Source organism: Urtica dioica, chromosome 9 (genome assembly GCF_054948205.1).
Source record: "Urtica dioica subsp. dioica isolate 48M chromosome 9, U.dioica_male_clone48M_v1_H2, whole genome shotgun sequence".
NCBI lineage: Eukaryota > Viridiplantae > Streptophyta > Magnoliopsida > Rosales > Urticaceae > Urtica > Urtica dioica.
Genome location: NC_142764.1, coordinates 18,240,079 through 18,250,977, shown reverse-complemented (window position 1 = coordinate 18,250,977; position 10,899 = coordinate 18,240,079). Strand labels below are relative to the sequence as shown.

The following is a 10,899-nucleotide window of genomic DNA, read 5'->3' as shown; positions in this document are numbered from 1 at the left end:
CATATCGAAATCAAAGTTTTGAACTAAAAATTCATTATAAAAATAAATGTTAGAATCCCTCGCCTCATGTTTTAACTGAAGTAATGTTAAACGTCGGTGTGCATGCCAAATGAAATATTTTGCCCCGGATATCTCCTCTTCCTTGTTTTCACAGATGGCAGAGGATCGGAGACTGCTTTTTTGCAAGAAGAGAATGACCGACTTTGAGAATTCTACCATGTTTTAGCTCACATGCGATCCGTAGTATGATGCTAAAAATTAAACCACATCAACTAGTGAGTGTTGATCTTAAAAACATTATTGACACCACAAAATGTGCATATACAAAATGATCACGTTTTTCTCTAAATATCGCTATATCTGATATAACAGCAGCCCTAATTGATACGAAACAAGATATTTTAAAATTATTTATTTCCTTTTTATATGTTTTAATTTATCTAGATTTAAATATAGTCAATTAGTAGAGGGTATATTCTAAAATCAGTTATATAACCCCTAACTTGGGGCGTTCAACCGCACAAAAAAGTTGTTATGACCGAACTAGAGTTTTGAGAGCGACCGGAATAGAATGTTTTGGTTACAGTTAAGAATAGCAACGAGTACAATTACGAGCGAATTTACACTAGAATAGCCAATTCTGACCAAATCAAAACAGAAAACTCATTTCCAATCTCTGCCGGCACTAGGCATGACAGAGAAAAGAAATTAAAACCTAAAATATACTCTAATATATAAAAAAAAAATTATTTTCTGGTAAACAACTTACCCTCTTATTCCTCTCTCATTTTCCACGACTTTCAAACACAATACACAATTTTAATCCTCCCTCTAATATTCTATTCAAATTCTCTTTTCCATCCTATTTTCAATTTCCTTAGTTATATTTGGAATCGTGTTCTTCTTGATAAACCATTACATTATATTTTGCTTAATTCCACATAGTTTTTCTTACTTTTGGACCAACAAAGCATCTGAAAAAATAAACACACACTTACATAACTAATAAGACCAAAAAAAAAAAACTTGCGTTTATTTCTGATGAGAGTGTCACAAACAAAGCCGTAAGTACGTAAACTTTACAAACACACGCCCACTTTCGTCAATGTCAAAACCCTTTTTTTTTTTTTCTACCACGTGGCAACACTCTTGACCTTGTTGGCGCCGCCATAGAGACGGAAGAGGTTGAAGGCGGAGATTCCGGAGAGGACCACCGCGCCGAGGCTGACGAGGAGAGCGCTGGCGATCCCTTCGCCGACTTGGTTGCAAAACTTGTCGTACATATTGCATATCTTCATCCACTGCAGCTCCGGTTGTCCCATCTTCGCAAACACCGCCGATTGCGCCGCCGCTCCCAACGCCGCCACCGCCACGTAGGCCATTACCTATATTTAAAAAAAAAAACAAAAAAATCCAACCCCATTTCAAAATTTATCACTAGTATAAATGCAAAACACAAAATTATGTTTTTTACGAAATGATTTTTTGAAGTGTCGTTCATAGAGTGTTCTTACGTACGGATAAATTCATTATTAATTTTTTTAGGGTCCATTAGGTATATAGTCATATTCACAGTTTCACATTGCTATATAATCAACGTTTCGTAAATCTTAGGTAAATAACCACGTCCACGTATTTGCACGTGTAAATTGACGTAAATACCCAGTTATTTTATTTCAATAAAAGGGAAAATAAAAAATGTCACGTCATGTTTATGACTATTTACCTAAGATTTACGAAACGTTGACTATATAGTAATCTCAAACGTTTTAGTTGGCTAATTACCTAATATTTTGATTTTTTTTAAAGATAAAAGTAGTGACAGAGTCATGAATCAGAAGCTAAGAATTAATATAAATTTATAATATTATATATTTGTTTGAAACTCAATAATGTAATAGATTAAATAGTTAAACTCGATAACAATGTAATGATTGATTGTATGATTAAATATACAACATTTAAGATGAAAAGTAAGTACTTACATATATATTCACACCATATTTTTGCAATTGATATATGTTTGATTTTGTATGCATCTCTTTTCAAGTATAACGAATCACATATACGGCGCGAATACTTGTGTAAACAAATGAGTATCATATAGCAAAAAAAAATGACAAAAATATGTTCATAGACTATGAGGATTGTGATTAATGAGTTATAGAACTTCAAAATTGTTAAAAATTAATATTTCAATTTAATTTAATTTTGTCAATACAAGTATAAAGCTATCAAATACGAATTAATAATATATATGTATTTCTAAATTACACGATTTAGCCCAAGTCACTACTTACTGGCTCGTGCCTGTAAGTAGTGTGCATAATTTAATCTCTCGGGCCCGGAACATGCAAAGAGAATAAAAATTGACACAATTTCGAACAAGTCCATACTATGTTTATGGCGGCTCATTAAATTGTGCCAGCTGTATATAGGATTAAGGACGTGATGTGCATGGGAGGTTCATAACTACTCATTTTCTTTTTTTATTATTTTTTTTAAGGATATACCTAATTACTCTTTAATTGCATTCAAAGTAGCTCGCCTAGAAATCTTTATTTAGGAGAGAGAACAACAAAGAACATGATCTTGTGTGAAATTGAAAAATGGGCACCCCTGTTGAAATGCTTTCTTCTTTTTTTCCCCTTTCTAATGTAATGCAATGAACCTCAGTAATTCTATATCCACCAAAAACATCATATACTACGATAGTCAAATGTCATAATGACCCCAAATTTAGATTCTCTACATAGCTCCAGGTTTCTATTTTCTGTTAAAATCCTTGCATATATGGAAATGGCACAAAATTAAGAGAAAAGAAAAAGAAAAAATAATAATACCTGGTCACCAGAGAAGATGAGCAAAGCCAAAGGCTTATTGAACAAAACATGTCCTTTGACCATACTCACAACACACCGCAAAGCTTGAAGCAGAGAATATGAAGCAAGAACCCCATTGGTTATCACGAGAAACCTGCAACGAGAAATCAATACATAATAAACTCAAGGTCATTTTCGTCTTTTCCATATCATCAAGAGGGATTTGAGAGAGATTATTCATGATCTCATACACGAGAGCTTTCATGTCCTTGAATTGGGCCTTCTTTTCGACAGAGAAGATCTCTTTGACTTGGGTATCAGTGGCCACGAGAACAGAAGCCAAAATCCCCAAGGCACAAACCACAAACCTCAGAACCAGCTCAGCCACTCTCACTCTCCGATCCACAACCCTCGAGTCTGTGCTGTGGTACACCGGAACATTCCCTGGACTCACTCCTACGCCCAAATAACTCATGTTTTATCACCAAACACACACACAGTACACACGCGCAGAAAAAGAAGCAACAGAAAAAGAACAAGGAAGAAATGAACAACCCAAAGAAGACTAAGAGCTAGAAACAACCAACAATTTTGCTTTTAGTGCCCACTATGTACTTTTCTCTCCCACTACTAGTTATATAGTCCCACTCTAAGGAATAAAATAATACATTTTAAATGTAAGCTAGAGCTTTCTTGTAAATATTTTTTGTCTCACTCTCCCATGTTCACATTCATTCATTTATTTATTTCTTTTTCCTTGAATTCCAAAATGTTTGGTGATGGAGCTTTCTACAGTGACATGGCTGCATGGATTATTGCCAAGTGGTGAAAGGCAAAGAAACGCAATGAAAGAGTCGTAATAATAATAATAAAAGGGGAAAACATGTTTAATCGAAATGCGAGATTTATCCCCTCTATTTTTAAAAATATCAGATATATCCTTTTAGTTTAATATAAATGACATATACATCTCCTAAAAAATGTTATATTACAAATATCACCCTTTTTGTTTATTTTTTACAAAAAAATAATTTGAACTCCCTAAAATACCCTTAATGAAATAATTTTTTATTTTCTATTCTATACAAAAAAAAATTAAATTAAAATTTTTTTTTATAAAAAGTTAAGGATTTTTTTTATAAAGAGAGATTTTGATTTTTTTTAATAAAATAGTAAATACATATTTATTCTATTAAGGGTATTTTGGGGAGTTCAAATTATTTTTTTGTAAAAAATAAACGAAAATGGTGAGATTTGTAATATAACATTTTTTATGGGAGTTATATGTCATTTATATTAAACTGAAGGGATATATCTGATATTTTTAGAAATAGAGGAGATAAATCTCGTATTTCGATTAAACACAAGGGATACTCCTGATATTTTCCCTAATAATAATAATAATCAGCGATTAGTGTGGTATTTAAAGCCTATCTCAGGTTACACATTTTTTTTTCTTCTGGCGTTTTTGATGTAGCTCTTTCACTTGTCGAAATTTCATAGTTAGTGAATTTATGGGAAGAGGCAAAAGTTTGTTGTCCCAAGGCAAAAGAAGGGTTGTGGGGGTCAGAGTGATAAGGTGAGGTATCTTAAATTGTAACATTGAATGTGAGAGAAAGAGTATGGTGGTTTTACACTTAGAATAGTCGCTATCCCTATCGCCCTCCTTAAATGTGACCCATCTCATACGATATTCATTAATACCCCATTTTAATATTACTTTTTTTTGTTTTCCCTTTTAATCTCAATTCAGTGTGTATCTAAAAGTTTAAGGCGTGGGGTAGAAATGATTTATTTTATTTTGTTGGTGAAAAGAAATGATTAAAGTTGCTAACTTTTTATTTATTTATTTATATATATTTTGCTTAATGGTTTGTGGTGGGTAAGACACTATAAAGAGCGGTAGGTGAAATGGGGTTAAGTGGTTAATATTAATACGGTGCCGTGTGTGTATATATTTAAGAGTGTTTGAAAAAGAAAAGACATAACTAAGAATCTTCCATAACTAACTAGTAGTAGAATCAGACAATATAGGAGAATCACGAGCGATAAAAAGTTGTATGTCCTGTCTCTGTGTTATGCTGCTTATACACAAGCTCTAACATTAAGGAAAGTCATGTAAGGATTTAATTAGCGTTGAGCAATATGTACAATTTAATTAAAGTTCAGGATTCCACTTGCGTAACAAGGCCAGACTTATTTAAACCTTTTCATAACCTCCAAATATATCACTCCATATATATATATATATATATATATATATATATATATCATGTCATTTTCACAAGATAAAAATGACATCTCGAGAGCAAAAACGACAAAATTTGAAGAAGTTCAAGATCTAACTATTGGCGTGCTTAACCATCGTCATGCAAACTATCGGCAAAGTTCAAGATCAAACTATCGACGTCTCAAAACCTTTGAAAAAATAAAAATATAGGCGAAGGAAAGAATCCTTGAATTATCGGCGGCCATACTATCGACGAAATTCAAGACCAAGACTATCGGCGTCCCAAAGTTTTCAGAAAAACAAGACTATCGGCGAAAACAAGAATCCTTGAACTATCGGCAGACAAGACTATCGGCGACCAAGACTATCGGCGAACAAAACTATCAGCCTCAAACCTTAGGCAAAAGGAACCTTATGCAAATAGAATACTAGGCAAGAAGAAACCTTAGGCATGATGAAAATCATCGACTAGCTTCATGACCGAGACTATCGACACGAAATCGGCGAACTTCATGGCCGAGACTATCGGCGTGGAACTATAGGCATGAAACTATCGACGAGCCTCTAAACCTTCGGCAGACACCAACCATCGGCCAATCGCCAACCTCCAAGGCTCAATCGCCTCCAAAACCTACTCAAACTTAAAATATGAAGGCTGTAAATACCCCCTCAACTCACAACATAAGATAAGTTCTCTCAACTTGTCAAAACTCTACACAATCGAGACTACGACTCTCTCTCTCTCTCTCTCTGGAAAATAAAGAGACGATGACAAATCGTTCTCCAAGAACGCAATACAACATGACTAATGTTGAGCATCAGAGCACGAGTGAAACCATCCACGTCCCTCTAGACTCACGTTTCTCATGTGCTAGGTGAAGGTGCGAGGATTTGAAGGCTCGACGAGAGGAACACGAAAAACTAGAAGATCCAAGAACAACTTGAAGATCCGGAGACTCGACGAAGGACGTGGAAGATCCGAAGACCAGAGACTCGAAGATCCATATAACACGACGAGAATGGCGAGTAGGACGAACCCAAGAAGTACGAAGGAGATTCATTGATGAGGCCGTGACGACGATATGAGAAGAGTTTTACCACACTCAACCTACATGCGGTCATAGGATCCGGCCCCTTGATCGAACCACGGACGGTTTTAAGTGTCAACCAAAAAACACGATTAATAATATATACAAAAGATAAACATGCTTTGCATGGTTCAAATGGCCGACTAAAACATTTTTGGATCAACGCTGAACTAGTAGCTAGTAAAATGTTATTATTATGCTCAATTTTACTTTAATATGAAATCATTTAATTGGTTATCAGCTTAAAGAAATGAGGAACCAGACAGTAAGGCATCTCTATCAAGACCACATACATAGCCACTGTTACGGTTTGAAAAAAAAAAAAAAAAAAACATAGCCACTGTTACAGATCAGTAATGTTTTCTCAAAAAATAAAAATAATAATAACAAGACTAAACCCGAGTCAGTCAGAAATTAATTTGGATATAAATTTATAGACTGTGTCACCGTGGTCCCATTTTCTTTAAATTATTTTTTACTTAAGATCTTTTATATTTGAATTATTCAGAGTATAAGTGATTGGAATTAGGGATCATCATCTTCTAAAAATCGTAAACCTGTGGCACTATTTGGACGAGCAAAAATACTACATTTAGAAGATTTATTTGGGGAAAAATTATATAAAATAGTAATTTGAAAATAATTAATTGAGAAAATAATTAAAGTTTTCAATAAAAAATCAAAGTTATGTTGTCAAAATGTTTTTTTTACAGTACTATCGTTAAAACTTTTGACGATTTATATAAGAAATTGATCAGTTCCAAAAAAATTAATCACAAAATAAAAATAATTATTAAAATCTAGTACTCGTTTTGATTATTTTACTAATTTTACCAAACCCATTATTACAAATGCCTTAGACGCTTACTAAAAAAATGTGGTGCTAAAGCTACCTTTTTATTATAAATATTCGAATAGGTCAATTGGAACGTGCCATATCAGCTTCACTGAGGGAGACTGAAATATTTTTAGAGGCTGTTAATTTTAACAAATAATTGGTTGCGTAGCCATCTTAAACACTAACAATTTGGTTTTAGCCAATCTTTCATTAATTTCCCGTAAATAGCCATCTTGCTTATGTGGCATCTTATTAATTGAATTAGTTTTACATTTTTGCCCTTATTTAATTCGGCCGCTATTTTAATTAGGCAGTTTTTTTTTTAAATTTCGAATCAAATATTGAAACCGAATTTGAAATTTCCAGCAGATTTTGAAAGTTCTCAGGGCATTTATTGTTATGTATTTGGAAGTTTTCAGCGTTGACTTTAGTTAATTTGTTTCTATTTTCGTGGCAATTCATTATGGATAAAATCTGTAAATATATTCTTCATTTATTGATATTATTTTGTCTTCCATATATTCATAATTTTAGAAGGCCCAAAATATTTCCAGAATTTTTTTCAGTTTATTTACACGAATATACTGTAAATATGTTTTGTATTTACAATGAATATACTGTAAATATGCTTTGTATTTACACGAATATACTGTAAATATGTTTTCTATTTACACGAACATACACCATTATTGAATAAATAACAACACTGTCACTATAATCCAACATTTATCCCAAGCCAAGCCAACCTAAACCGAAGCTTAAATCAAAATGTGAGCAACAACCAATACCAAAAAAAAAAAAAAAAACTGTCAATAAACTTTCAATACACAAACAGCCATTATAACTCCAAAGATCAATCCAGATATATCAGAATCAAGGCTCTAATCAGTTCTAATCTCAAAAGATATAAAAAAAAACAAAAACAAAAAACAAAGATTAATCGAGCGAACGAAATCGGGAAGAGAGCGCGCGCGTGGCAGAGGACGCTGACATTGTCGCGGTGCGTCGACCAAAACCCGTTCGCCGACGAGAGCCATTACGCATGCGACTGCGACCAAAACCCGCGGGAAGAGAGCGCGCGCGCGTGGCGGAGGACGCTGGAGTCAGAGACGGCACAGAAAGCGAGGACTCGTCTAGTCGGAAAAAGGCGAGGTCTTCGAAGTCGGGGCTTTTTCCGCGGCCAAGATCTCGTTCGGAAATTAGGGATTTTTTTTTCCAGCGGTGAGATTGTGAGAGAGAGAGAGAGAGGTTGCATGTTACCTCATTTAAGGGGATTTAATTTTCTTACCTCGAATAGCGGGAGCAGTTATTGACTAAATATTTGTCGTTATTAATTAATATCTAGTTCAATTTGGGCGGGATTCAAACTGAGGCTAGTTTGGTCTTTTTACATTTTGTAAATTGGTTGGTATGACTATTTACTAAAAATTAAGAAAATGTTGGCTAAATATAAATCCCCTATAGCAAAAATGGCTATACACCTGTATAACCCTAATTTTAAAGTATCTCCAAATACTTTGTCTAAAACGTACGTACTGCAATGGGGAGAACGAGAACGTACTGCCGTGAGAGGTTGATCCCGCATGGAAGAAGCATTTTTAGAGGCCGTTAAATTGCGAGTGCCTCTAAAAATATTGCTTATTTAGCATCTGCCATGTCATTGTGGTAGACGTATATAAACAAATATTGAGCACTGCTAAAATTATTTTAAAATATAATTTTTTACTTTACTTTTCAAATTTGTTCTTCGCTCCCAGTACTCTCTCTTCTGCGACGATTTGCTTTACAATTTTTGCCACCCGCACATTCTCGATGCCATGTTCAACTCGCCCAGCACGATTTCTTCACAGCTTCGAATGCAGCCCGCATAAATTTTCTCTCCTTTTTCTTCTCGAACTCCGCCTACGGTCTCCATAGTTCACCTTGTTTATAAGGTAGGTGTTTTTTAATATCAAGTTTTCTTGTGTTTTTAGATTTTTAAATAGTTTTGGATGCTATTTTTAGTGCTGATTTTGAATTTTTGCCTTGGATTGTACATGCCTTACAAACTTTCTTCCGTACGTTCTTTTCGAATTTACTCTCACAGGCCAACGGTGAGGTGAGTTTGTTCTTTGTACTTTTTAGGTTATTAAATTAAAATTAGTTATTTAAAAAGTCATTTTCTTATATTTTAGTATTTAATTGACATCATTTTTTAAATATATTTTATCCAAATTTTCTCTCTATTTTTTTAATAATTTATATAAAATAAATGTAGGTATTGTTTTATTTAATTCAAATAAGTTTCATATTTAGTGGCGCTCATTGTTTGAGTGCCATTAAATGCTTTCTCTTTTAGCGTCACAGCAACGCTGCTAAATTAAACTTCATCACTCGACATATCCAGCTCGCAGTCCAGCGTGCCGCGCAATTCCATCAGCGTTCCACGCAGATGGGTGGACGCGCCGCAGAGAAGACTTTTCCATCTCAATTAATTCGCGATTTTCAAACTTTTTCGACCGTCCAATCATATTTAAAGGCGCATAAGGTTCATAAACACAATCTAGGTTTTATATTAGGTTTTAGAATAGTGTTTATTTGTCTTAGTTTGGTTTTTTTTCTTCTTCTTCTGTTACTCTCTCGTCGCCATGAACACTCTGAGAGAGTGATGGCTTAGTGTGCTTGATTATGGTTGCGGCTTCATTATTTATTGATTGAAGTATATTTTGTGCTCATCATCTCTTTTACTTTATTAAATAATTCCGTGATTAATACTTGTGTGAGATTCGCAACCTTATACATGTTTTCTAGGAATTAGATAAGAATTAGATCGGACATAATTCCGTGATTAATACTTGATCGGACATAAGAATTAGATAACCGTAGTACATTTGTAAGACTAGATAGTTAGACTCCTACGAAGTCGTGTGTACACTTTTAATCATAATGTTTATCATGCTTTTAGGAATTGAGATCGAGAGATCATTTTCTAGATATTGACATAAGTTGTTAGATGCTCGAGAGAGATTTAACGATATTAATACGTAAGCGTGATTATTAAAGAGAGAGAATCGAAAGATCGTACGTGCGTAATTCTAGGAATCTCGACCATAGGAAAGTTAGCGAAACCATTGCCCTTGACTTCCTCATATATGTTCAACCATCGTTTATTTTGTGTTTTATTTATGTTTGCGTTTTTAGTTAATAATCATCATCTTTGGCTTTGAGTTCATTTCGTTGCTAACTCGTTTATTTCTTTGGTTAAACATAGTCCTCGTGGATCGACTAGTACTTACAATTATATTACTTAAGCGATTACGTGCACTTGCCTACGAAAATATCGCAACAGCTATGAGGTGGCGACATCATTTATTGGTGTTTCTTTTATTACGCCTATAAATACTTTCAAGGTCACATGTTTTACCGTCAATTTTATGAATGCCACTAATGAATTTTAGAGGCGTTTTTAGAGTGACGTAAGTTATAGTAATGGTTTTTATTATTTTACAAATCTATTAATATCAGTTGAATAACCCCCTATATTTTATGCGGCAATTAGGTCAGTAGTTCAATAGCTCACCATTCTCTTAAAAAATAGTTCAAGTTTTATTTTATTAAAAAAAAAATAACCCACCGCAGTAAACTAATTAACTAAGGGAAATTGCCACGACTACTACCTATATGATAACTTTTTCCTATTTTCCACCAAATGCATAATTTAGACACCAATGCCACTAACACCTATGCAAAACTACCTATTTACCCTTCACTTCTTACATTCTTACAATCTCACCAACCCCACTCTATTTGGCTCTCTCTCTTCGTGTCAGTCTTATCTCTCGTCTTTCTCGTTCTCTCTTCCCGTCAATCTATCTCTTTCTCTCACTCTCTCTTCTCTCTTCTCGTTCTCTCTGTCCCCTCGTCGGACGTCAGACTGTTTTT

At 34.1% G+C, this 10,899-nt stretch overlaps 1 protein-coding gene across 1 annotated transcript; it reads right to left on the bottom strand.

Moving 5' to 3' along the window:
* Nucleotides 1-912: 912 nt before the first annotated feature.
* LOC149385446 (CASP-like protein 2B1) lies at nucleotides 913-3,451 on the bottom strand. Its single transcript, XM_089625094.1, has 3 exons — nucleotides 3,074-3,451; nucleotides 2,844-2,976; nucleotides 913-1,385 (listed from the first exon to the last, which is right to left on the bottom strand). Exons 1-3 carry the CDS (start codon nucleotides 3,295-3,297, stop codon nucleotides 1,131-1,133), a joined length of 612 nt encoding a protein of 203 aa, XP_089481220.1. The 5' UTR covers nucleotides 3,298-3,451; the 3' UTR covers nucleotides 913-1,130.
* Between the last annotated feature and the right edge of the window lie 7,448 nt (nucleotides 3,452-10,899).